Here is a 27,826-nt window from a genome sequence, read left to right as displayed (position 1 = left end):
GCATTTTTGTCTTAATGGTTATTTCGCTTTTTGGGGGCAAATTCATTATTCTACCACTTGGGAACAAAATATCCCCCCCCCCCCCCCAACCTTACCTAATATTTTAAAGCACCAAAGACTTCTCCCTTTTTTACTTTTGGCGGTGGGGAGTTTTTATTCCTGGTACCTTTTCCCCTAACCTACTCCCCCACCCGTATGCTGTCGATCCTGGACCAATATGAAGCTTATCTGAAAATTTTAGTTTACAGGACAACACTTTTGTTATTGGCATGTTTTAGTTGGGTTTATAAGAGCACCATAAATCAAAGTCCACCTAGGTTAAGAAATCCCCGCAAATGTTGAGCAAAAGATTAAAATCATAATAGGGAAGGAGGGTGGATGGTATTAATTCTCCAGTTTCTAAAAAGATTTACCATTGTTTGGTTTGCTTTGATGTCCTTGTTAGATTTCTGAATTGTTTTAAAATTCCATAATTTCAAGTTGGAATTATTTTGACAAATTATAAAACTAGTTTTAGTCCTATATATATTTATCTTTTGTCATTTACATCAAAAATTTTATCATTCTTGAGAAAAATAAGTCGTAAGCAGGAAAGCATAAGTTCACAGTGCTATTAATGAAGATGCTTTTGTTAATTAATCACAAAATATGACATTTCGGTGCTTGCTTACATGTGAAGACCGGAGCACCGAAACCCCCCCCCCCCCGCTTAGTTTTGACAAAAATCAAAAATAAGGGGGGGGTAGTTTTTTAACCCCCCGCTTAGTTTTGACAAAAATCAAAAATAAGGGGGGTGTAGTTTTTACCCCCCCCCCTTAATTTTGAAGAAAATCAAAAATAAGGGGGGGGTAGTTTGCGCAAAATTAAAACCTTTTACTGGCCAAAGTCAATAAATAAGGAAATTATGCCCCAAAACATGAATATCCCTGTAATAAGGTTTCCCCTCTGGTATACTGGATTTTCTTGATTTACCTCACTCAACTTTCTGGCGTGTTGTACAGTGAAAAAAGTCTTTGCCTTGCTGAGCACTTTTCCTCCTTGCCGTTTTCCAGACATTAAAAAACTACCCCCCCCCCCCCCCCCCTTTGTCAAAACTAAGCGGGGGGGGGGGGGTTCGGTGCTCCAGTCCACCACATGTAAGCAAGTACCGACATTTCTGATAGAGTTGGATGTTAATTTTGATTTCAAGAAAGTATAATGTTATAAACCAGGTAAAAAGACTAAATAAAGCATATCTTAGTTATCGAGTTGCGCTATCTAAAATAAAAAACTTTTTTTGTTTTAATAAATTGAATCAATTAACAAATTGCTTATTAGTAATAACTGTAAGAGAAAAAATAGTTTAAATATTTAAATTGATATTTTAAATTTTAAAATCTTGGACTAAAATAAGATAATAACCTCTAATTTATATAGGACCTAAATTATCAAAGACCTTGTCACTGTAATTGAATAAATAATTAGGACTTCAAATTTTATCTCGAATTTGAAATCAATGTCAGAATTTCAGATAATAAGTTTTATTATTTAGTCATCTAGTGTTCATTAAACATACACACATAAAAAATATATATAAAGTTAAAACTCTTTGATCTTGTGCATGTTTATAAAAGCGAAGTATTTATGTAATAAGGCAAGTCCGTCTTTTGTAAATCATATTTTTTTGATGAGATATAATAATTTAATCGTTGATACTCTAATATAATGGTTTTACGTCCATAAAAACTTTATTTTCCTTCTGAAGATAGAACTTTAAATATCTGAGGCATGCTTATATGGATGTTGTCAACCTTGTTTTCAAAGTAAGCATTTTTTGCTAAGCATAAGTAAACTTTGCCTTTTAATAAAGAAATGTCGAGTGTTTCATCAATTCCGCAAAATGTATCACATTAACTAACCATAATAACCTCAAAATTAAAGACCCCTTTTAAACAATTTGCTGTTGTGTCAAATAAGGAACATGGAATACAGGGAGGGAGAGGATTTTGGACTAGTACCCAAAGATGCTCCCATTGGTTGGCTCAAAAACTATGTATACTTTTCTTAACTCATAATTGAAGTGTCATTTTCAGTCATTGATTTTAATCTACAGAATGAGTAATTTTGTTTATGAATATTTGAGAAATTGTCTTATCCCTTTAGATCCTTGCTATTTACGAAAGTGATAGTACATCTTAAAGGCGTGAAATATAGGAAATGATAATAATCTTACACAACTGTTAACTATATAACAGTTCTTTCTTTAATGCAATATGCAAAAAAATCAGGGATAAAGGACTAGAGAATGATTATTAAGTACTCTATACACAAGGGGAAAAATATTCAAATTTTAGGCACATATGTTTCCATGCATTTGCCGAATGGATATTAATTTAAAGGGAAAGGTGATGCTGAAAATACATTCACTGAAAAGTTTGGCAACTCTGGTCTTAACCATTTAGTAATGTTTCTTTTCTTCTTAAGCAGCCAAACGGCATTAAAGTCCTAGTGGCGCCTCCTATTTTTTTACTATATTTACCTTTCCCTTTTCCATGAAAAGATTAAGTATAAATAATAATATAATTTACTGCTCACATCTTCTATGACTTTTAAGTGTAATTATTATCATTTTTTTATTATTTTATCTGCATTCAATCAAACTAGAAGTTGACAGCATGTTTTAAGATTTTTTTTGTATTTTTTCTATCATTTATTTTTCAGAGCAAAGCTTCTAAAAACTTTGGTTTAGTCGCTTGTATATAACTTTGAATTTTATAAAGCTTGTTGATTAAACATACTCTACCCATGATAAAAGTTATCATTTTTTAGTGCAAAAATCTTACAAGGGCATCCTTTTATGGTTTTACAAAATCTAATGCAACAAAGAAAAATTTTTAGTGGTTGAAAATTACTTTTTATAAGTCTGCTTTACATCAAAGTTATTTACATACATATATTTTTATTTCTTTGTTTAGGTCCCTTAAGTTTGTTAATTGGGAGGGGGCGGGCGTGGGCGGTCGAGCCACCCCACTTTCATTTCTAGTTTTTTAAAGAAATTTTTCTTTAAATCAAGAAGAATTTTTTTTGCTACTTCTGATTTCTTTTGGGAGGATGGTGGACTGGTACCCTCCCCCAAAATAGTCATAAAGCAATCAAGGATCTATAAAAAGCTACACTGTAAAGGAGAACCATTTGGGACCAGCAGTTAGCGAGATCCTTCGGCACACACACACAGACAGACAGACACAGATCCTGTTATTTTCTATAAGGATTACAACATCTAATTAGTTTGTAACTGGATCATTAACTCAATTATAATGTTATTGTCCTACTAGCATATGGTCAACCTCTTAGTTTAAATAGTTTTTATAATGCAATAGCTCTAACAAACGCTTGAGAACGAAATTTACAATTAGGGTATTTATAGGATTTTTTTACTGATAACTAATAATAATACTAGCTTGAATAATAATAATAATAGAGCTCTTAAATTAATAATTTGATGTTTATTACCCCTTTTGTGGATTGAAATTATTGAATTAAAAGTTAGGACATGTTTGAATCAAGAATTTTAAAAAGTACACAAAGTTTCAAGTCATTTAATTAAAGCTTGTAAACTAGTACAATTTACAGTAAAAGGTCCCCTTCCTCCTTGCTAAAGGTGGGATTAGGCATGGTATTTAAAGGGTAGGTACTCCTATTTGTTAAGATATGTACCCAAACTTTTATAACTAGGATATCTTATTCATTGGCTTAAAACCCTTTGGTACTTGTAGTGAATTATAATTAGTTGGTTCAACTCATTTTATCCACAGAAAGTTTATCATCAATTGGGATGTATATGAAATTATCTTCTATTGTCAAATCCCTATATATCCCTGTGTATTACTATCTAAAATAACACTTTCTCCATAGAATATTTCTATAGTTTTAAATTATTCATGTCTGTTATTAAGATTCAGGGTGTAGGGACAATTGACATTAAATAATCTTCCAAGTTATACCCAAAGAAACATATGTACAATTTTGCTTGTAAAGCCGATAAATTTGAGGGATGAAGAAGGGTTGTAGATTAATTAAACTTGCATTGTCCTATCCATGAAACCCTGTTGTATTATGATTCCTTTGTTCTACAATTAAATTTATCCCTTCAAATGTTTCTATTTGCAAATTCAGAAGGTATCAACAAAAAATCACAAATGTTATTTTAGCAAAATTTGCTTACATTGCTTACGGCAAAGGGATGTAGAGTGGTGTCAATCAACACCCTTCTTAGAATTGACATTTTTAAGTCCCGCCTGCCCATTTTGTCACCCCCAAATAGTTTTACAACCCCTTAGTGAATCGCTATGCACACCACTGCTTACATGCTGTTTTTGTTGTCTGAAATACTCACCTTTATAATACATTAATAGCAACCAATAACAGATTTTCACACTAATGACTATTTTATTATTTATTGTTCTATCCCTGGTTTCCAAACCTAATTTTGATTCCATAGTTTTAGTTTAGGCAATTGCATATAACCTCACATAAAAAGAAGGATTATTTTTTTCTTTGTCTTATCCTTAAGGACCTCATACCTGTCGACTAATAACCCTGCGGGGCTTCTCCGTACTCAATATAACCTAACCTCACCTAAGTTAAAAAATAACATTAAAATTGGAGATTGGTTTGACTTTTTGCTCGACAATACACTTTGGGGGAAACCGCACATTTACCTGTATATTATATGAATCTTGGATAAACTAAAACACCAAATAATATTCACTCTGATTTGCACCTAGCAAAAAATATTTCCTTACATCTTTGTTTTAACACTTGTAATTTAACAATTTGGAATTCATGGATATCAATTGAAAAATTGTAGCCCTTAACTTTACCACCCACCCCAGGCTAATCATTGTTGTTTAAGAAGCGTACCTACTCTTATATTTACTTTCCTTATTGTAAAAAAATGGATCATAACAATAATCTTGAACTTTAAAGTCAGAGGTTTGGCGTGGAGGGAGTCATACCAAAGATGTAAAAAAAAATGTACCTACTGCTAGAAAATCAGGAGTTTTAGCTTACCTGTTAGCGTATATATTTGTAATATATTCTTATGTGATGCTACTTTTTATATAAATGATATTTTGTTGATACAGTGATAGCAGAAAAATGAATTGTTTTGTTTCAGCCGCGAGAGAATGAGGCTGGGGGTAAATATGGTCGTGGAATTATTACCAGGAGATACAGAAAGAATCAAGTCATTAAGGTTAGTAAATGTTTTAATTTAAAAGGTAATTGTTTCTAGCTGGCTTTCTGATAAAGTTTAGATTAAAAAATAATGATTTATGTTGAATATAGGATATTTTATAAAATTGGTTATAGGTAAACTTATGATGGCATGGTATTAATGATATAATAAGTACAAGAAAGGGAAATCTTAATCCCATTACTGCAAAATGGATGGACAGACAGGCAAATCGAGTTGTAGCGTAGGTGCACCTGGGTCAGGGGAATGTTCACGTGTCTATCAATATGCAGAAAATCACATTTACCCCATAAGGAAAGAAAGACGGACAGACAAGCTTAATCATAGAGTAGCTTCGCTACTTAATAGAAATTGAAACATTACAGTACAGTGCAATAGAAATCTTAAAATACATCTTGCAACTATATTAAAAGAAAAATCGACTTTAATTCACTTCCACACATGTTTCATATTAATATCAAATTATCAGCACCACGTTTCCCTTGGTTTCACTCTTATCACAAAGCATGCTGTCCTATTCATTTGAATTTTCCCGAATATGTAAACCGATCCGGTTATTATTATATGCGGATGTAATTGCACCCCAGAAAACCCATTTCAATATCTTTGCCAATCGCTATTTTGAAAGCTTTTCAAATTGATTTCAAACATAAGGTGCACTCAATTTTTTTTTAAATGAGTAAATATTTTTTTAACTATTTCATTTAAGTACAAAAATCGAAGCATATTTCAATCTTATACGTCTTATTTTCAGGCCTTTTACCTCTCAATTTGAAGATTTTATGGACTGCTTATTTTTTATTTAAGAGTCTCCTTTTTCTGTAGAATCCTCTAATATAAAGTCTATTTAAGCTTAAAACCACACTGGCTGGCAGTATGTCTACACATTGGCTATTTGTTGCGCTACTTACCTAAATCATTGTCCTGGTTTATGCTTTTAAACTACAATTGTAGCCACCCGACAGTTAAAAAGACATATAAAGTATCTTCACTATTTCTAAAAAAAAGGACAAGGATATTAATGTAATTATTTATTCAAAAGGCCGACCAAAAATAATTGTGAGATTTTTCCCAAATAATTCCAAAGCTTAATAGATAAAACAGATTTCTCTCTTTCTGTTGCAACCATAGAAAAGGGAATAGCTAGTTGAACTTGGAACTTCTATTTTCTAATTGCTTTTATTTTGGACATGCTATTTTATTAGTCTTCATGGTGAGTAATAACGAAAGGCCTTGCCAATCTACCAAAGTGACACTTTTTTGAAATATAATTTATTTTGCTTTGCATAACACATTTTAAAAATTTAAAAATCGAAGATTGTTTTAGATGTAAGTTTCTTAATTAAAATTTTCTAATCATCGTTTAACCCTATTATTAAATTATTTTAAAGGTTAAAAATTTAAGTGCGCTTATTGCAAATAAAATATTGTGCACGTGCTAATATTTTACTCATTCCTGCATCCATGGTTTGGTTGTGAACAACAAATGAAACTGAAGGTCAAAACTATTGTTTGTTCTAAATGACAAAGAGCTATCATTCAATTCTACACAAATAAATTCAATTAAACACCGGGGGGAGCAAATAGAACAGGAGTAACAACTTCCATAAAAATGATGCTCCAGAATTCGGAAAAAGGACTAAAAAACATTTATATATATTAATGTCGCAGGGGCTTTTATGGACATAGTTACCTAAATGCCCTAGAAATCGTCATTACAAACTCAAGATAATAGGATTCTATCATGTCAGAAATCGATCTATTTAAAGCAGAATTAAACGAATGTATTAGCCTTTTTTAAATATCTATAGAGTTGCTTTTCTTGATTGTCAAAAGAATCTCCCAACAACATTTGAAATCAACTAGTTAAATTTCCTATCGGAGCCATCAGTTATTGCCGGATTCAAAAAAAATTTGAACCTAGTAATAGTGTCGGACTGATTATGACGTAAAAAAAAGCCAATATGAGGCCATTATTGACCAATGGTAAAATCTATAGTGGCCTCTCATTGACTAATTATTTGTTTACGTCATAATCAGTCCGACACTTTTACTAGGTTCCAAGATTTCTCTTATAGTAAAAATGTGCAATCTAGAGAAAATATGATTTGGTATCATCTATACCAAACAAGAACTAATATGTAAGTTTGAATCGTAACTGTTCATGCAAAGACAACTGACAATTAGTTGACATTCGTTTTCAATGGTTCATCATTTCCACTAAATAAGAGAAGTTAATTAATACAGACAAACTTGAATACTAAAATATAGTTGGGAGTAGCTTCGCAACTACAGATGTACATGTGATTATTTGTAATGAATCCACGTGACTGTAATGTGTCTTTTAAAATTCATGAAAACTTTTCAAAGGATTCTTAAATCTAATTTTCTGCACTCACACTGTAAGAAAAATTCACAAAAATTCATGCTATTTTATTCTAGTTTTTTGGTAGATAAAGAAGATTATATAAGCTTAATAAATAAATTAAGGTATTAATTCAATAATATTTTACGTGTTTTTAAAAGCGAAGCTTTTCTATAATTAGGGTCGGTCCGTCCGTCCGTACGTCCGTACGTCCGTACGTACGTAACGGATAGCTTTTTTCGTTAATTTAGACATGTTAGAATTGTCCTATCGATTTCAAATTTTGCATGGTGATTCCTTTAGTAGTTAGGTACGATTTAGAAAGCGTAGCAACTCTATAATCATTACCAAAATGTCCGTACGTCCATTTTAAACATGTTGATTTTTTTACTTTTTTAAATAGCTTTTTTCGTTAATTTAGGCATGTTATAATTGTCCTATCGATTTCAAATTTTGCATGGTGATTCCTGTAATAGTTAGGTACGATTTAGAAAGCGTAGCAACTCTATAATCAATACCAAAATGTCCGTACGTCCATTTTAAACATGTTGATTTTTTTACTTTTTTAAATAGCTTTTTTCGTTAATTTAGGCATGTTATAATTGTCCTATCGATTTCAAATTTTGCATGGTGATTCCTGTAATAGTTAGGTACGAGTTAGAAAGCGTAGCAACTCTATAATCATTACCAGAATGTCCGTACGTCCATTTTAAACATGTTGATTTTTTTACATTTTTAACAACAAATTTGTATGTGACCTAATTATCTGATTGGTCTGATTTTTGGTATACTGATTCCTAGGACAACAAAGTACAATATTAAAAGCGAAGCAACTCTATAATCAAGTCCTAAAAATGTAAGTATGTCCATAATCATTATCCTGTATCAAGCAGTTTTTCAACAAATTTACTTACAATTTTGCTTTGACTCTTATACATTCGCATTCTGATTATTCAGTTCTGACATTATACAAGTCTTAATGTCCGTTTGTCCTTCCATTTCAGAGCTTCGCTTTTATGGATGTTGTCATCCTTGTTTTTATAAAAACAATGAAATTCTCAATTTATCTTATATTATTAGATTTTTAAGAGTTAAAGTAAATATTGAAAGAAATTTGTAACGTGTAAATCCGTATTAGAATGTGATAAATACAAAGAATTACATGGTATCAGGGATGGAGTAACGCCAATAAAACACTGCCTGTAGCTTTAAAGTATTTGGAAATAATTATTCCAGTATCGCTTCGAAACCTATTAATATTCTGTGTATTAGATCCGGTTCTTAGTCATACTATAAGAATTATGTATAGTATCTTTTTATATCCAGTTTTCTACGAATATAAAAATGTACAAACTTAACAATTAAGGATAGTTTTTTTGCCCATGCCTTCGGTATCTCGGTGCTAAAAAACTTGTTTTAATCTTATAACTGTATATTTTTTATCCGCGAAAAGCTATTTGATAAGATGCGCTAAATAACTATATATTATACCTATTAACTTGTAAATAGTCCAACTGAAAATATGGGGGAAGATAATTTCATCACTATTGTCCCATCCCTCTATCCCTGGTAAAATAGATAAATAGTGAACCAATCTGTGCAAAATATCTCCAGAGATTTTATATACATAAAAAAGGCTTCAGGGATGTCAGGAAAAAGTTTTAAAGGCAGTCTTAAGATAGACCAGGGGATTCGCAAATTTCGACATTTTTAATAAAATAAGAATTAAGGATATCATCATCCATAAGGAGGAGGCTCAACAGAACTGACGAACAAACAAACATTGACAAATAATATTATTTAAGTGACAGAATACTGTTTCGAAAATTTTATGTAAATATTTCGTGAAATCGAGGATATTATTTTGATGTCGACATTATAAACTTTTTTAGATTTGAGTATAGAGATGCTTCGAATCTCACATGAACATTTTAGGAATTCATTTTTACAATGATATTGCTTAAATTTAATATTTATATTTAGTTTAAAATATGTTAATTAATTGAAGAACCATTGAGTTACATGTCCCTTTATTTATGGCAAAATGCAAAAAATGTGCTTTTATTGCAATATTTTATATTCAAGTCACATTTCAAATATTTAAATAAAACAAGGACGACCAATTTCAATAATTGTGATGTATTCTGTGATTACAGGTTGCAAATAGATAATATTCTTTGGGCTGTAAATTATACTGGTCTAAAAAGTTGTATAATCACGATATCTCATTTGTAGGCTTAAGAATTTTTTGTTTAATCTTGATATGGCTCTTCAAACCTTTAGTGTCCAAATTTTTCCACCAAAATTTATAATCATCATGTGGATATACTTTAAATTTTGCTTGTAATGTTATCACTTAATAACCCTAAATTTGGACCAAGAGTTCAAAAGAAATATATGGAAAAAATCATTGTATACATGGAAATGACAATGGTCTTTAAATTAATCTTTGCTCAACTTTTCTTGTTGCCAATTCTGCCTTATAGGTTGTAGAAATTTTATTATCCTTCCCTAGGTTTGTTTTAGAAAAAGTCTTTAAAAGTAAACAATTTATATTACTGGACATACTTATCGCTAAAAAAACAATCAATGTAGTTTCGCTACTTATTGTTTTGACTATAGTATGTTGTGAGTAAAGGGACAAGCCTAAGTAATGCTTAACCATTCATACTTTAAAAAAAGTTTATTTCCGTATTCTTCTTAAATACAAGCTAAACAGCTTTGGTACATTCTACAATGAAGCAAAAACTTATCAGAATCAGTTAGAGCTTTCATATTATTAAGATTTGTAGGAGAATGCGTGAAGTGTACCTATCAAAAATTTAAACTCAATGATTTTAGTTGAAAGGGTTTTAAGCTTTAGTGAGGTTTACACTACTAAGAGAGGGAAGGATTATAAATATTATAGAACACCGATTGCCTAATTAAGAACACTGATAATTTTTATGGCTGAAAAAAGCTTAAGTTTAATATAAAAAAAGATGCTTATTCTGCATATCTGTAAGAAATTAAAATACAATATGGAATAAAAAAAATTCTTTCAATAAACTTTTAAAAATCTATTTCGTCTCAGTTTAATAATGCTTAACATACAATAATATATGATTGCCTTTTTTCAAAAAAAAAATTTATTGTTTCATGCAAACCCTATCTGTCATGCTCTCTTGACCCACAGGTCTTAGGGTTACAGTATTTAGATTCACTCTTCATGAATATAAATATAGAATAGACGCAGGATAATTATTATAAAAAAAATTCAAGTTGTACATTATTAGTTACAACATTGGGTTATAGTACCTTTCGTGGCAACGCTCCTTAAGGGGCGTTTCCTCGTTTTTTTCACAGTAGCTTTTCTCTTGTTTCTAGTCCCTGGAGGGGGGGGGGCTTTAACCCTGTGGGGCAATCAATATAACCAAATATAACCTAACCTAACCTAAAATAACCTATCAAAGCCATCAAAGACAAGGGACTATTCCCCAACATTGTTATATTTGGTGCATCTCCGAAATAAATATTAAAATCAAATTTATGATTATACGTTTTCAGACAACCAACTTTTTGATTTAACGACCTTTGGCTGGTAGTCAAACATCTTCTTGACAACGAGCGGAGGCGCCAACAAATAACTCAAAAAAGAAAACATAAAATCTTCCTAGAAATGTTTTTAGCATCGTTTTATCTTTCCTCGATTAAGACATGGAACTAAATATATTTCTTCATATCTTGTCAGATTAAATATTTTTTCCAAATTAAGCCAAAATATTTCTACGTTTTAGAATAAAAAAAAATTTTTTAGTATTTTAGGTTTAATGTTTAAGGTCCATTCTTTATGTCAGGGTAGGTTAAGTTAAGGTATAGAAAGCTCGTACAGTAGTGCTAAATAAGCAATTGTTATTGGAAATAACGGTCTTGGTTTTACTCCTTGCCATTTAGTTTTCTATGTTAATTCTTAGGAAGGATGCTACTCTATAATAACGTATTAAAATGTTAATTCGACCACATTAGACTATTTTGATTTTTGGCAATTTTGAAACAGATTGGCCTTATTTTTGTAAAAAAAAAATAAAATGTTAAAAATGTTGTTACAATAAATTTAGCTTTGTTTGTCTTACTAATTAAGCATTGCTTTTATTAATGTTATCTATCATCCTTGTTGGTATACAAAATTATCAAGTTCATGAAGTATGGGAACATCAAATTTAATACATTCCCTGTCAAAATTTATCAACATAAAAACATTATTCCCTGTCAAAATCCATCAACATAAAAACATTTAATATTTCCCACAACCTTGCAAATACATACAAAGTTAGTTTGCAAATAAAAAGGCAACTTCCCCTTTTTGAAAGTGGACTATAAACAACCTTTATTATACTATTCTATTTTAAATGGTCTGTTTTATGTTAGATTAAGCAAGTTTAGAGTCGGGATAGTTCAACAGTAGGCTGGGAAGAATATATTTTCCAAAAAAAAATTAAATGGGGGGTGGAGTTCTCTAGTCCACTTCTTAGGTATAGGGACTATTCCAATTATTAATTGGCAAACATATGAATAACATAGGAGTTGCCTTAGGTATCAAGATCAGACATTATATATAAGCACGACATGGCAGCCTCTAACTAGCCGTCGATGAACCGCTGGTTTAATACAGTTTAGTAGCTAAAAGATATTTTGAAGGGACTCGGTTGCCTACATTAGCACATTAGTATTAAAAAAGCAAGACATCTATTGTATAAGACAAGTAAAAAACTTTACTTTCAGGCCAATGGCAAAAGTTTAGCGGCTTGAAAACGGCTGCTAAACATCATATTTTATTACACAATTTAATTCTTATCTTCTTATTTTCAAATCCAAAGCTCAAGTAAATTTTGGAAAATTTTAAAAAATAGATTTCTTATTTTGCTTATCTTTTGGAACCTTTAGAACTTCAACTTCTTTAAAGTTTACCTTATATATAGATTAGCTATAGAGTAGCTGCGCAGATTAAAATAAGGTTAATCTGTTGTTCATGCATAATCAAAGCAAATAAGAAAACCCTTTTAGGAACATAGGAAATAATTCATAAAAATAATGACAGTAGAAGCCTAACAAATATCTAGTAACACAATTTCCAGATTGGCTTCGAAACCGACTAATATCCGCCGGATTAAAACCGGTTCTCAGCCATACTGAAAAAAAAACATCTCATTAAATTTCCTCGAATAATCATGAGAAGCCGAATCACTGGCTAACAAAACTGATTTTGAATCATTTTTTCATTTTATTATCCGCGAAAAGTTGTCTATGATTGAGTTAAGTAACTATTCCAATTGTATTGCTTTATCAAATCTTCCCATGGTATAAAACCTACATAATTCATATATTTAAAAGTGACTGAATAAAACATTAAGTAATATAAAAAACATTAATAATCCAAGTCTCTTTCCTTTTTTGCTTGACCATCTTGAGAATTTACTTTCAGCTTGGCTGAGTTTTATTTTGAATTATTTTATTTTTTCTTCCTCTTCCTTATTTTTTATTATTGTTTTTTTTATATATTCATAGAATATGTGTCTTTTTGTAAGCATAGCCACTCTATAATATGCCATAGAAGTATATAATATAGAATATAGATCAATAAGGTAGGAATTAAATAAATAGATAGAAAGATATTAACTGGTAAATAGGGGGGGGGGACATGAAAGGTTTTTGGTCTCATTATGTTTACTTTTTATCTTTGGATTTTTTATTCTTGTTAGTATACTTATGTATGGCTTCTCTGGAGTTTTTCCTTCATTTAGTTATGCTAATAAGGATTTATTTATGAAAATCTAAAATAGAAATGCTTAAAACTACACAAAATAATAATGTAATAGTAAGTTGATATATTTTAACATTTTGAATTAGTGTAGTAAGTCTTTTAAAATCCTACAAAATACTTTTTATTTTATATTGATTTTAAAATTATCTATTTTGAATTTTTATTTTTATTTGGAGTCCTGAGTTTTTGATGAACAAAAGAACAAAAAATTAATTATGTATTTCTAATTTTGTTTCACAAATTATGTAGATCATCAGTTTCATAGCAATGGATTTAGGATATATTGACAGGGGAATACTTGTCGACAACTTAGCTTGCTATTATGGACTTCATTTATTAGTTACTTTGTTATCCAGTAGGCGGGGAGGGGATGGGCTAACTTGGGTGGATGGATGAGGGTTATTGTTTATTTATTTAGCTGCGAGCATCACTTTATCAGAGAACTTGAAAATCTTGTGCAACATCCAAGTAATAATATATCGATTGCCATAGTTGACATAACCTACTACCAATGAAAAATGAAAAATGAAAGCAACACTGGGTGGGCTTTAAATATTATATCCATATGTTGGCTTTCAAAATATCCATGCCGTTATCCCTTTTGTTACATGTATCTATAACAGATCATATTTTAATACATCACCTATTCAAATCTATTTTTACCACACAAATCATAATCTAAGCATCTTAGATTCCCCAAGTTTGCTGATGTTTGGCTTTTATTTCAAGGCTTTAAAATACTAAAACCGTTACTCCTTTTGCTGTATGTATCTATAACAGATCATACTTAATACAAACCTGCAAATTGTAATATAAGCATCCTATATTCCCCTACTTGCTTATGTTTAGTTTTTATATGCAGGCTTTAAAATACTACTTGATATGATCGGACATAGATGCAGTGACATTTAATTTTCTAATTTTAAGATTTTTAAATTAAGATTAATTTAGACAAAGGACCGACTTTATATATGTTTATGCTTTGAAAACATGCGTCCTTGTTGGGTATACCCCTTGCTGATCACGAACCCTACTGCGAGTAAGAATAGCTATATACCGTTGCCACTTCTTTCAATCCAATCTACAGGTGTCCAAGTAATATGACACAAAAACATAACTTTGTTAGCACATATTAGGAAATAAAACAAATTTTTTTCTAGACCTATCATAACACTTTACACACTTTTTGGAAATGAACTGAAACACTTGTGATGGGATGATAGGCCAGTATACATTGTAATTGACCAATGGTAAATTGTATACTGGCCTATCATTGGTCATTTGTAGTGTATGGTGTCTTCTTTTTAATGGACACTATACGCTGTTTCAATTATAGTTATTGAAAATCTGCGTTTATCCAGGGGCGAAGCCGCTAGTATAAATATAAAATAACAGTAGTATTTATAAGTATAGTATGTTTTGTTGTAAGAATTAAAAAATCCGTGAAATTGTATGCACACTGTTGCAATGCAATGTATCATAATATTATCCTTATGTGCAAAAATTAAATTTTATGTTTGGGCCCATAACAATTTTTAGAAGCGGAGGTACTCTACAAAACATATTTTTTAAAATAGGGACACATTAGTGGAAAAAATCAACGCTGATCTGGAACCAAAAGAAAATATTTTCCAGTATGGCTTTGAAACTGAAACCGATAGACTAGAACTGGTTCTTCTAGCCATACGAAAATAACATCTTTTATCGTTTTACAGACAAACTTCTACGAATAACAAAATTAAAATCATGAGAATAATACCAGTTTGGTTGGTCTGGGCTTCCTGCCCCTCGGGGCCAACAAAACTTGAATTATCTGATATTTTTTCATTTTATTATTTGCGGAAAGCTGTCTTGTAATACGATGCGATAAATAAATATTCATATGGGGAATGCATTGCAAAACTTTACTACTAATAGATGTATTAAATGTTTATATATTTCCCTGCTTTCAGAATAATTATCCTTGTTTATTATAGATATGATATTAAGCGCTACTATTGGAGGAAATTGTTCCTGTTGTTATAAAACTAAAATGATTACTCTCCTATTGGACCTAATCGTCCTTGTTTATGGTAAAGGTTAATATATTTGCACTAAATTGCAGGATTATTATGATCCCTATAACCTACTAGTTGACCACAACCCCCCCCCCCCCTTTATTTTCATATTTTTAGAGTTTAGGCCTAACCGTGATAGTTATAATCTTTACCTAACCTATTAATGCACCTTTTTAAAAGAATTTTTATGCAACTTTCTAAAATAAATTGTAGCGGGACAAAGTGTCTTAAAAATCAACCATGTGACGTCATAAAAATGAGTTATTATCCAACTCTTTTTTATGGGTTTTCTTTCCCATTTCTCTCATCTCCCTCATTTTTATGACGTCACATGGCTGATTTTTAAGAATTTTTGTCCCGCTACAATAAACTTTTTGGTTGATCCACTTTCAGTTTAAGGAAAATCTCGCTAATTCTAAACGGAAGCCTAAACCATAATTGTTGTATTAAAATATTTTAAATGGCCCTACGTTTTTGGGGATTGTATTTAATATGATGTAAAATGGATAGATAAGCGTGGATATATTTGGTGGTAGAATTGTTAAAAAATCTGTATATTTACCTTAAGTATGCTTATTTATTCTAAGACCAAAGTATCCTAGCTTAATTAATATGCTATACTATCTCTGTCGAATAAAAGGGGGGAGGCGAAAGTGACACTTTTTGAAACCAAAACTAAAAGTAAACAAAGGAACTCAACTAAAAAAAGAGTTACAGGTCTGAGATTTTGCATGGCAGTTGCTTTATAGGGGTAAAATATGGAACTGCGAAGAAACGGCGGCGCAACCGCCAAAAACCGCCGTTTCCCGCCGAATTTTTTTTTGCCTTTTCTCGGCGGTTTTCGGCGGTTGCGACGCCGTTTCTTTACAGTTCCATATTGTACCCCTAAAAAGCAACTGCCATGCAAAATGTCAGACCTGTAACTCTTTTCTTAGTTGAGTTCCTTTAACTTTTAGTTTTGGTTTCAAAAAGTGTCACTTTCGCCCCCTCCCTTTAATCTGATTAAACTACATAGAAATGTACGATAATTAATTTCTACTCAATATCTTAAAACCAAACATAGGCAAAAAGTATAATTCTTGAATTAGTGCTGTCATTTAGAATCCCTTTTAGGGTTTGTGCTTAGGCACGACGAAGACCAAACTGCATAACTTTTGTGTCACTTTTTATTCCTGTGACGTCATATAATGAGGAAGATGAGAGGAGAAGTAGGAAAGAAAACTCTTTAAAAAATATGGAGAATATGACGTCAAAAGTGGTGCAAAAGTTATACAGTTTGGTCTTCGTCCTTAGGCACTATATACTAGAGTGAAAATAATTGCAGAAAGACACAAAGACGCAGCAAATTATAAAGTACCTTTTGTCACAAACCAACAAAAATAAGCAAATAATGAGTTACAGTAATATTTGAGATTGTATGATACTGATAGATCAGGGAGGAAGGGAGTATTGTGCTATTTATTACACTAATCCCCAAAGTCTTATAATAACGTTTTCTTATTCGTTGGCTTAACAACCTTAGGGAATTTTATTAAATTTTGATTGAGTGAGTGTCCAAACGTTTCAACCTCTAATTGTAATCTAGAGAAGGAGTAATTTTGTGTAACATCATTGGGGGTAGCATCAATTTATCGGCCATTGTCATATCCCATTTGATCCCTGCTGATAGACAGTTCATGCGACACTCATTCAATATTTTATTCATTACAGTTCGTTTGTCGTCTAGTCCTGGCATTCCAACTCTGATTCACCTTGCTAGTAGAATAAATAGATAGATAGGCTGCTTGATAGATTGATAGATTGACAAATAGCAATCAATAATGAGTAGAATGAGATTTGTTATGTCTCGACTGACATTTATAAGTTTACTAGTACTGAAGTAGTTGTACATCTACATATTGGATAGATGGATAAGCATTATTTACTAAGTATATTTGCGATTACTTTTATTTAATGAAATCTTCCAATTTTTAACATTTACAAAACAGCCTGCTTTATTGCATCAAGATCCATGACAGATCTATATAGGAAATAAACGTCTATAAATGAGCTCGAGTCTTCCAATGGTTAAGTGTTTAAAACTCATAGTGCTCCAATAAGCCTCATTAAACTCTCATTGACCAAAGCGATAAGACCTTTATTCTATTTGTTTATGGAATGAATTAAGTTTTTCACTTCATGTAGATATTTGAATTACATTGAAGTATTTAATCCTTTTTTCATAAATAAAAAATATACGTTCATAATAGAGTAAATCTAAGAAAACTGTATTTTAAAAGAATTCGATTGTGGCGACACTTCCTTTGTGTCAAAATATTAAAACTAAAATTTTAATCATATTAACCCTTTGGTGATGGTGATGTGAAAAAATATAATTAAAAAATATTTTTAAAAACATTCAAATTAATAAATATTTACTTCTTTCTTTTAGATAGTAATGGCGGGGGAGGAAAATTGATTTATTGAGAAATAGATAAATAGATATGTACTTATAGAAAACTAGCCAATAGCGATATAGTTATATTGAGCCAACTCTAGTCCTATAATATAAAGTAATAAGCTTTTTTGTCTGTAGCGAAGTATCTGGCTAACCGCTGAACCGACATGGTTCTTCTTTACAGAGAACCCTTTCATAGGCTCTGAGATGGTTTAGGCTATTTAATTTTTAAAAAATAAGTCTGGGTATGGTTTTAGGCTATTTTTCTGCCCTTCGAATATAGACCCCCTAGATGCTAAGGGCGCAGCCGCTAGTAATAGATAAAGGATAGACAGATAAATTGACAAACAACAATAAATAATGACCTACATCTTATCTATAAAGTTTGTTAATATTGAAATAGATGTACATATTAGATAGATATATAGATAGATAAATAGGCTTTATGATAGATTGATAGACAGATAGATTGACGAACAAAAATAAATTATGATTATAACAATTGGTGTTGTTTATTGATTAACATCATATCTATAAAGTTTGTTGATATTGAAATAGGTGTACAGATCGGACAGATAGATTTAAAAATGGAGTTCCAGATGGATAGGCTTTATGGTAGATGGATAGATAGATTGACAGACAGATGGATACTGATAGACAGATAGAATGACGAGCAACAATAAATTATGATCACAACAAGAGTTGTTGTGTCTCGACTAAGATCCTTACTGGTGAGCTAGTTAATGCAGAGTGTCATATCATATATTTCAAGTGAATACAGTATGGTCCTAACAAAAGTTCTCAAAATTAAATTTTAAGATTTTTCTTAATGCATATGATCTTTATTAGTTTAACTACGTTAATTATGGACATAATATACTCTTTTTTCTGGTTTTAAAAAGCGAAGCTTTTCTATAATTAGGGTCGGTCCGTCCGTCCGTAACGGATAGCTTTTTTCGTTAATTTAGGCATGTTATAATTATCCTATCGATTTCAAATTTTGCATGGTGATTCCTTTAATAGTTAGGTACGATTTAGAAAGCGTAGCAACTCTATAATCATTACCAAAATGTCCGTACGTCCGTTTTAAACATGTTGATTTTTTTACTATTTTAACAAAAAAATTTTATGTGATCAAATCATCCGATTGATCTGATTTTTGGTATATTGATTCCTGGGAGAACAAAGTATAATGTTATAAGCGAAGCAACTCTATAATCAAGTCCTAAAAATGTATGTATGTCCATAAACATTATACTGTATAAAGCAGTTTTTCAACAAATTTACTTAGTATTTTGCTTCGACTCTTATATATTTATATTCTGATTATTTAGTTCTGACACTATATAAGTGTTAATGTCCGTTTGTCCTACCGTTTCAGTGCTTCGCTTTTATGGATGTTGTCATCCTTGTTTTTTTTTACATTTTCTGGTGTTTAAAGTAAACATTGATGTATAATACTAACTATACAAAAAACGACTTTGTATTTTATTTTACTAATTTTATAGCATTTAAACTAAACCTAAACCTAACTATATAATAAAATCTCTATATTTGATTGTCCCTAATCGTCAACAAACGAGGAAAACAAGGAAGTTCGTTTTTTAAAAATAAAAAAGGGATAAAAACACTTGACTTTTATTTGAGCATACTGTATATTATGTTGTGTATGTATCTTTGCATCAATGTTTATGTGCATGTAAGAGTAGAACATGCTGCATGTGTAATGTGTTGCCTGTAGCGAAGCTACACTACAATAATATTTGTTCTTCCAACTGTACGTCCTTTTAAAAAACAAGGTTTTTCCTTGAACATCCTTCCATCTTAAAAAAAATATTTCAAAAATCTTATTAAATAGAGAAAATGACAACTTGCATTAAAAATTTAAGTTACTTCCAGGTATCTCAATGCATGGCCGATAAATTGATGTACATTCCCAATAATGGGACACCAATTTACACCTTCTATAGAAAATAATTAATGGCTGAAACGTTTGAACACTCAACTTAATAAAGCAAACAATCAAAATTCAATAAGAGTCCCCAAAGTTGTTAAGCCAACGAATAAGATAACGTTATTATAAAGCCTTGGACTAGGATAATAAACAGCCCAATGTCCCCTCCCTCACTGGTTACTCCTCACCATAAAAGATCATTTCCTAAACTTATATTTATTGGTTTTTCTTTTATGAATATTGTGATCCTTGTTCAGAGATAATATAGTACATAAACATACACAGATATCCTTATATTGTTAGATTGGGTTCAAGGCTGAGAGTTTGGCCTATACAGAAAAACTAAATCAATTTTTGTGCAACCCATTTACAATCTTTAATACTGGTGCTATCTACCTATCTATTTATATCAAATCTTATTATCTTCATATCTATTCTATATCCCCTACCACTTTTCAGTACCATTTCTTTTATTTCAAATACATATTTTCGTCCGAAATAGTAGAAAAAGTTAAAACCATTGGCGGTCATAATTCTTTATAGCCGCTTTACTATTTTCTTATTAGGTAATGAAAGAGAGACGTCTTTTTAGGCTTAAAACTACAACTAGCCTCGCTAGTATTGGACTTAATCGTCCTTAATTAAATCTGTCTATCTCTTCAATTTATTGTATCTTACTATCGGAGTGCATTTTTTTGGCAACTTGCTTTAAAATATTTTAGCTACATTTATTTATTTCATTGGTAATATATAAAATTAATCTGATTATATTTCCTTTACTTATCAAATACAAATTAATACAATTTTTAATCAATTAGTATATTAGAATAAACCCACCTAAAGAATTATTTAGAAAATTTATTGAGTGTAGCCAGCCAGAAACGCACATTACCATTGCTATGAATATTCAAATTAATTTTATCTTCAAATTATTAATCTTAAATATTTTTGTTTAGATTCAGATAGACCTGACTGCGAACCATATGGGCCATTTCGAGTTCCGTGTGTGTCCAAATAATAATCCTCAGAAGGTTGCCTCACAGGCATGTCTGGATCAGTATCCACTCAGGTATGATATAGGTAGATAGTTAGGAGATAGATAGATGGATAATAATAATCCAAGGAAGGTTGCCTCACAGGCATGTCTAGATCAGTATCCACTCAGGTATCATATAGGTAGATAGTTAGGAGATAGATAGATGGATAATAATAATCCAAGGAAGGTTGCCTCACAGGCATGTCTGGATCAGTATCCACTCAGGTATCATATAGGTAGATAGTTAGGAGATAGATAGATGGATAATAATAATCCAAGGAAGGTTACCTCACAGGCATGTCTGGATCAGTATCCACTCAGGTATCATATAGGTAGATAGAAAGGTGATAGATAGATGGATAATGATAATCCAAGGAAGGTTGCCTCACAGGCATGTGGATGAATACCTACTCAGGTATCATATAGGTAGATAGTTAGGAGATAGAAAGATAGATAATAATAATCCTAGGAAGGTTGCCTCACAGGCATGTCTGGATCAGTATCCACTCAGGTATCATATAGGTAGATAGTTAGGAGATAGATAGATAATAATAATCCTAGGAAGGTTGCCTCACAGGCATGTCTGGATCAGTATCCGCTCAGGTATCATATAGGTAGATAGTTAGGAGATAGATAGATGGATAATAATAATCCAAGGAAGGTTGCCTCACAGGCATGTCTGGATCAGTATCCACTCAGGTATCATATAGGTAGATAGTTAGGAGATAGATAGATGGATAATAATCCAAGGAAGGTTGCCTCACAGGCATGTCTGGATCAGTATCCACTCAGGTATCATATAGGTAGATAATTAGGAGATAGATAGATAATAATAATCCTAGGAAGGTTGCCTCACAGGCATGTCTGGATCAGTATCCACTCAGGTATCATATAGGTAGATAGTTAGGAGATAGATAGATGGATAATAATCCAAGGAAGGTTGCCTCACAGGCATGTCTGGATCAGTATCCGCTCAGGTATCATATAGGTAGATAGTTAGGAGATAGATAGATGGATAATAATCCTCGGAAGGTTGCCTCACAGGCATGTCTGGATCAGTATCCACTCAGGTATGATATAGGTAGATAGTTAGGAGATAGATAGATGGATAATAATAATCCAAGGAAGGTTACCTCACAGGCATGTCTGGATCAGTATCCACTCAGGTATCATATAGGTAGATAGAAAGGTGATAGATAGATGGATAATGATAATCCAAGGAAGGTTGCCTCACAGGCATGTCTGGATCAGTATCCACTCAGGTATCATATAGGTAGATAGAAAGGTGATAGATAGATGGATAATGATAATCCAAGGAAGGTTGCCTCACAGGCATGTGGATGAATACCTACTCAGGTATCATATAGGTAGATAGTTAGGAGATAGAAAGATAGATAATAATAATCCTAGGAAGGTTGCCTCACAGGCATGTCTGGATCAGTATCCACTCAGGTATCATATAGGTAGATAGTTAGGAGATAGATAGATGGATAATGATAATCCAAGGAAGGTTGCCTCACAGGCATGTCTGAATCAGTATCCGCTCAGGTATGATATAGGTAGATAGTTAGGAGATAGTTACTAGAATACGATGAGTGATATAATATATAGATAAAGTTAATTTGTTAATATAGTTAGAACAAGCACTTATCGAGTTAGATGGAAAAAGTAATTGTTGGAAAGATGGATGGATAGATGTCACGTGCAATAGAAGGATTGATAGATAAACTGTTATTAGATGGATAGATCTAGAAAATGGGCTAAACTCTAAAGATAGATTTATAGATGAATACTGAATAGTTAAAAATTTGATGAGGTATATTTAATATTGTAGAAGATATGTAGGCTGAATCTAGATATTAATTTGGTCAGTAATTTAAAAAATACGTACATGGATAGATTTATAAAATTATCTGATAGATTTATAGTTATATAAATTGTCAGAAAAGAAAAAGAATATAAAAAAAGAAAGATTAACCCTTCTCTTTAAAAAAAATCTCACAACTACTTTCCTTGTTCCTAGGCTTTTCAGAGAGATAAAATGATCTATGAAGTATCTTTAATAAATTCTAACTATGCTATCTTTTTCATGAATAAAACATTTTTTACTGTTGTAAAGAATCTAATTATTCTCAGGAATTTAGTGGATAAATTATTTTTGACTCAAAATTTGTTTGGCTAAATTCTACCTCTGTAAGTGTATGTGTGTGTGTGTAAGAGTGGTGAAAATTTACAAGTATTGTCCCCTCCCTTCCTGAAATAAGCTCAACATACTTTATACGTACTTTCTATTAAGAATTTCGCGAGATTTTTTATCAGTCATTGCTAGGGAAAAAGATACAGAATTTTAAACATATTAGAGAATTTGCATTTTTTACATACTTAAGAATATGATAATAGAAATGGCGGTTAGGAAAATATAAAAAATTGACTGGTGTTAACGTTTACATTGAGCCTCTCATTAAACATTATCTGCGGAAGTCTTATATTCATTAATAATAGCATAACATTTGGTCAGAGGGGAAGTTAGGTTTTTCAATGAATTGAACGTATTTTAGCTTTTACCAGCCATAGATCTTAGGATGCTAGGGGACTGACGGACGCAGACAAACGTCCTAATACTTTTTCTTATGTTTATCATTGTCCATGCTTTAAATTTCAGTAGTTGCATTATTAATAACCTTCATTCCATTTTCCTTAACATCATTATTACAAGAGTGAAGCTTTTATACATTAAATGTCGAAGATACCTGGAACAATACGGTATAACTATTACCAGAAAGACTTTACCTTACTTCTATTATAAACATGTTGATATTTTACCTGTTTGTGCCTTATTCTTGATTTGAAATTATCAATCTTATGACGATTAGGAATAATTTTGAAGCATAGCAATGTCTATACTTATATACCAAATATTGAAAGGCATTACATTGCTACAGACGGGATAAATTTGTTTATTATAATTGGAAGTAAACAAAGAGATTTATCGTCCATTTACATATGATTTCTGGATTTTGTTTTTACAAAAAAAAGTCATGTTTCTAAGTAGTCATTTCAAAGATTAATCAATCATTGGTGTGCCACTTTTGTATGTTGTCATTCTTGATGTTGACAAGAGGAAATTAAGATGTTTAAAAAGATAATCAGCCTCATTGTATTACTGTCTTATACAAATTAATGGTAGACAGGGTAAATTAGAGCGATTACTACTATTAACAAAGTATAAAGAATGGACATATATTTAATTCAAGAACTTTCCTTTTGGTATTATATCCTTAAGTAGCGAAGCAATTAAAATGCAACAGAATTTAATGAAGACAAAAAAATTAAGTCATTTGTAAAATTTACACACATCTACCCTTTTAAAGTAAATATTCTATTGTTTAATAAACAAATCTACAAAAATTAATTATGTTAACCTTGTTAACAATCATTAACAAAACAACATTTAAAGTAGACACAGCATATAATCATTAGGTCACATGGCTTGGTGCGGATACACTAACAAATATGAGAACGGTGCGTTAAATAAAATATTTTCTAATAAAATAAAAATTGCGTGAACTTTTTTCAACTGATTGAATTGTTTTCCTTGTTTATGTGCCTGTGCTTAAAGATTTCTGCTGGACCGATATGGCTTTTATTTACAATGAAGATTCTTTTAGGTCCCGGATAGGTTTTTATCTGTTTGAAGTGAGGATACCTTCATCACCTCAAAAGCAATTTTTTTAAAGAATTCAAGTATAAGAATGGTTTTATGCTATTTTCTTTTTTCTAATCTCTCTTTGAATTCAGGGCCTCTAGATTGGGGAAAAGACACTAGTTATAATAAAGTATGACTGAATTAATTTTTTGTTTAACTGATAAATGAATAATGAAATGAAAAGTATTAGATTTCATATTTTATTTTTCATATTTTGCATTGAAATTTAATTTTATTCATGGAATTTACGTTCATTTGCAGGTAGAGAGACAAAGATTTATATAAAAAAATATAAAATGTTTGTCTGACTGTTATAATTTAATAACAACTGAACTAAACAAACTTTGTTTTGCTCTTAGGCAAGCTTTATGTTGGTTAATATAGTTTTTTTTACTGTATCCTGATGAAATAATTTAATTATATCTAAATCAGTGGCCGGGGGTGAAGAAGGATGTTAGCAACCCCCTTAAAATTAACCCCCTACCCTCTCTGGTAAATCACTTTCCACGCCACTGTCCAAAATATTATTCATAAAACTTAAGATGCTTTGTTAAATTCAATTAATAATTGTTTTTATTTTTATTTTTTGTATACATGTTAATTATATCTGCAAAATTAATAAGGTCAGTTCAATGTTTGTTGAGATTAAATCTAGTTCAACAAAATTATAATTAAAACATAACATCAAATGTTGAAAATTAGGTTATTATCAAAATTGTATGTACACAATTTTGAAAATGCAACAAAAAAAAGTGTTAGATAGTTACATCAAAAAGTTTTATAAATAGTTCTTGGATGGATATAGAAAAGGCAGTCACATTAAAGAGTTTTTAAATACATTGAAAAAAAAGATAGATAGTTGGAATATTATGGATAGAAGAATAGATATATAGATGAATAGATGAATTAATGGATAAATGAATAGATGGATAAATGTATAGATGGATAGATGGATAAATTGATAGATGATTAGTTACATGCAGATGGTTAGATGGATAAAGGGTTAGTTGTTTATGCATACATATGTATAGATGGTGAGATTGATATAAAATGGATAAATGAATAGAATAATAAATTGATAGTTGGATAGATGAAAATATAGATACATGTACAGATTTTTATATAAAATGATAGAGAAATCGACTTTGGAAGTAATAGATAGATAGAAAGACATACAGAAAGATAGATAATTAGATATCTAATTTCAGGCTGGCAACAGGACGTGGAGGTGACTATTACCCAGGACCTGGAACTAAAGTTTTTGAAATGTTATACAGACTTCCAAAGGAATTTTACATATTATTAATTAATCTTTATCGGAAAAAAAGAACATTACGTAGAAAATCTTGTGAAAAAAATTTCGCTTCGAAACTGATTAATATTCGGTGGATTAGAACCGATTCTCAGCCATACTGCAAAATAATGTATAGCATCGTATTAAATCCATTTTTCTACGAATATAAAAATGTACAATCATAAGATTCAAACCGTTTTTTAGCCTGAGCCTTCTACATTTCTAAAAAACTAAAAAACTGTTTTTAATCTTATAATTGTACATTTTTATGTCATCTGAAAGATGTTTATAATACTAAGCGATAAATAACTTATTTTAATGCATTACTTTTCGCCAGAGAACATTTTAATTTCAAAAGGCTATTTTTTTCAGTAAGGGAAAATTAATTTAAATGTAATTATACATATATAATAATATATTCTCTTTTATGTTTATTGAAATTTTAAATTAGAATATTAAAATTCAATGGCTGAATGTGATCTGTATCCATTTTCCTGGGAGAAAAATAATTTTTCATTTAGATTTGATTATATTTTGTTTGGATTTATTAAGTTGAAAGAAGTTGTATCAACTTTTTTTTTTATAGCTAGCCGGTCCTTTTAGTAAGTAGTAGATGTAAAATTTTTCATAGAATTCAGATATGCAATCGGTTTTTTGTAGACCTCTTATTTTTTAAGTAATTTAAGTTTTTAAAAAAAAATTAAGTCGATTTTAAGGTACTAAAATGCAACAAAACAAGGATGACAACATCCATAAGTAGCGAAGCACAAAAAATCGTAGATGGGAATACGTACAGGTAGATTTAAAAGGTTTTTACTAAAATCAAGAATAGATTTATTGGATAAAATAAATATGAAACCTTGTTTTATTTTGTATGATGACGATGGTCAAAGTAAATTATATTAAAGATGCTCATAACAATGGGAGAAATTATTTTGATACTGATATCCCATAAAAGTTTGAAAATTGGATCAAAATAAACAAAGCTATTGGGAAATATGTAAAACATATAAAAATAGCCAAAAACCTGATAAAAGGCAGTCTGGCCGCCATGGTTGTTTTCTTAAAACGACAAAAAATTTAATTTTTAAATCCTTAAAAACTTTAAAAATTTGGAAAATCGGACCATATACACTGAAGATATGGAAAAAAGTGTTAAATATATTTATAAATAGCCTAAAACCTGCCAAAAAGGCAGTCTGGCCGTCATGGTTATTTCCTTTAAAGATGGGAAGTTTAATTTTGATATCTACAACTGAAAAAATTTTGAAAATCGGACTATAAACACTGAAGATATGGAGAAAAATGTTAAAAATATAAAAAAAAACAGCCTAAAACCTGCTGAAAAGGCAATCTGGCCGTCATGGTTGTCTTCTTTAAAAGACGGGAAATTTAATTTTGATATCTATAATTGAAAAAATTTTGAAAATCGGACCATACACTGAAGATATGGAGAAAAATGTGAAAAATATAAAAATAGCCTAAAACCTGCTAAAAAGGCAGTCTGGCCTTCATGATTGTTTCTTTAAACGACAGGAAATTTAATTTTGATATCTGTAACTGAAAAAATTTTGAAAATCGGACCATAAACACTGAAGATATGGAGAAAAATGTGAAAAATATAAAAATAGCCTAAAACCTGCTAAAAATCGGTCCGACCTCAAATGATGTTTTATAGTCAATTGTGCTCCTTAATAATGGGAATGTTGTCAAAAAATTTCAGCATTCTATCTTTTATAGGAGCTGAGTAAATCCCATTTCCCCCATAGCGTTACGGACGGACTGACTGACGGACTGACTGACGGACGGACGGACGGACGGACATAGTGAATTATAGAGTAGCTTCGCTACTAAAAAAGAAAGAAAATGGCCATTATGAACAAAAACAGTAAGATCTTTAATTTGACACCTTACTTTTTCAATTCTGTCAGGTAATTATTG

The 27,826-nt window shown here is 30.8% G+C and overlaps 1 protein-coding gene across 1 annotated transcript in view; it reads left to right on the top strand.

The window, feature by feature from the left end:
* Positions 1-27,826, top strand: part of LOC145313727 (uncharacterized) — a 105,376-nt gene that overhangs the window by 59,755 nt on the left and 17,795 nt on the right. The window contains exons 4-6 of the mRNA XM_080153279.1: positions 5,159-5,236; positions 20,806-20,918; positions 25,800-25,880. Of these exons, the coding sequence (XP_080009405.1) occupies positions 5,159-5,236; positions 20,806-20,918; positions 25,800-25,880 (272 nt within the window). The remainder of the gene's footprint in view (positions 1-5,158; positions 5,237-20,805; positions 20,919-25,799; positions 25,881-27,826) is intronic.

Source organism: Acartia tonsa, chromosome 3 (assembly GCF_053477335.1).
Source record: "Acartia tonsa isolate MP-2025a chromosome 3, ASM5347733v1, whole genome shotgun sequence".
Classification (NCBI taxonomy): Eukaryota; Metazoa; Arthropoda; class Copepoda; order Calanoida; family Acartiidae; genus Acartia; species Acartia tonsa.
This window is presented reverse-complemented; position numbering and strand designations above follow the sequence as displayed.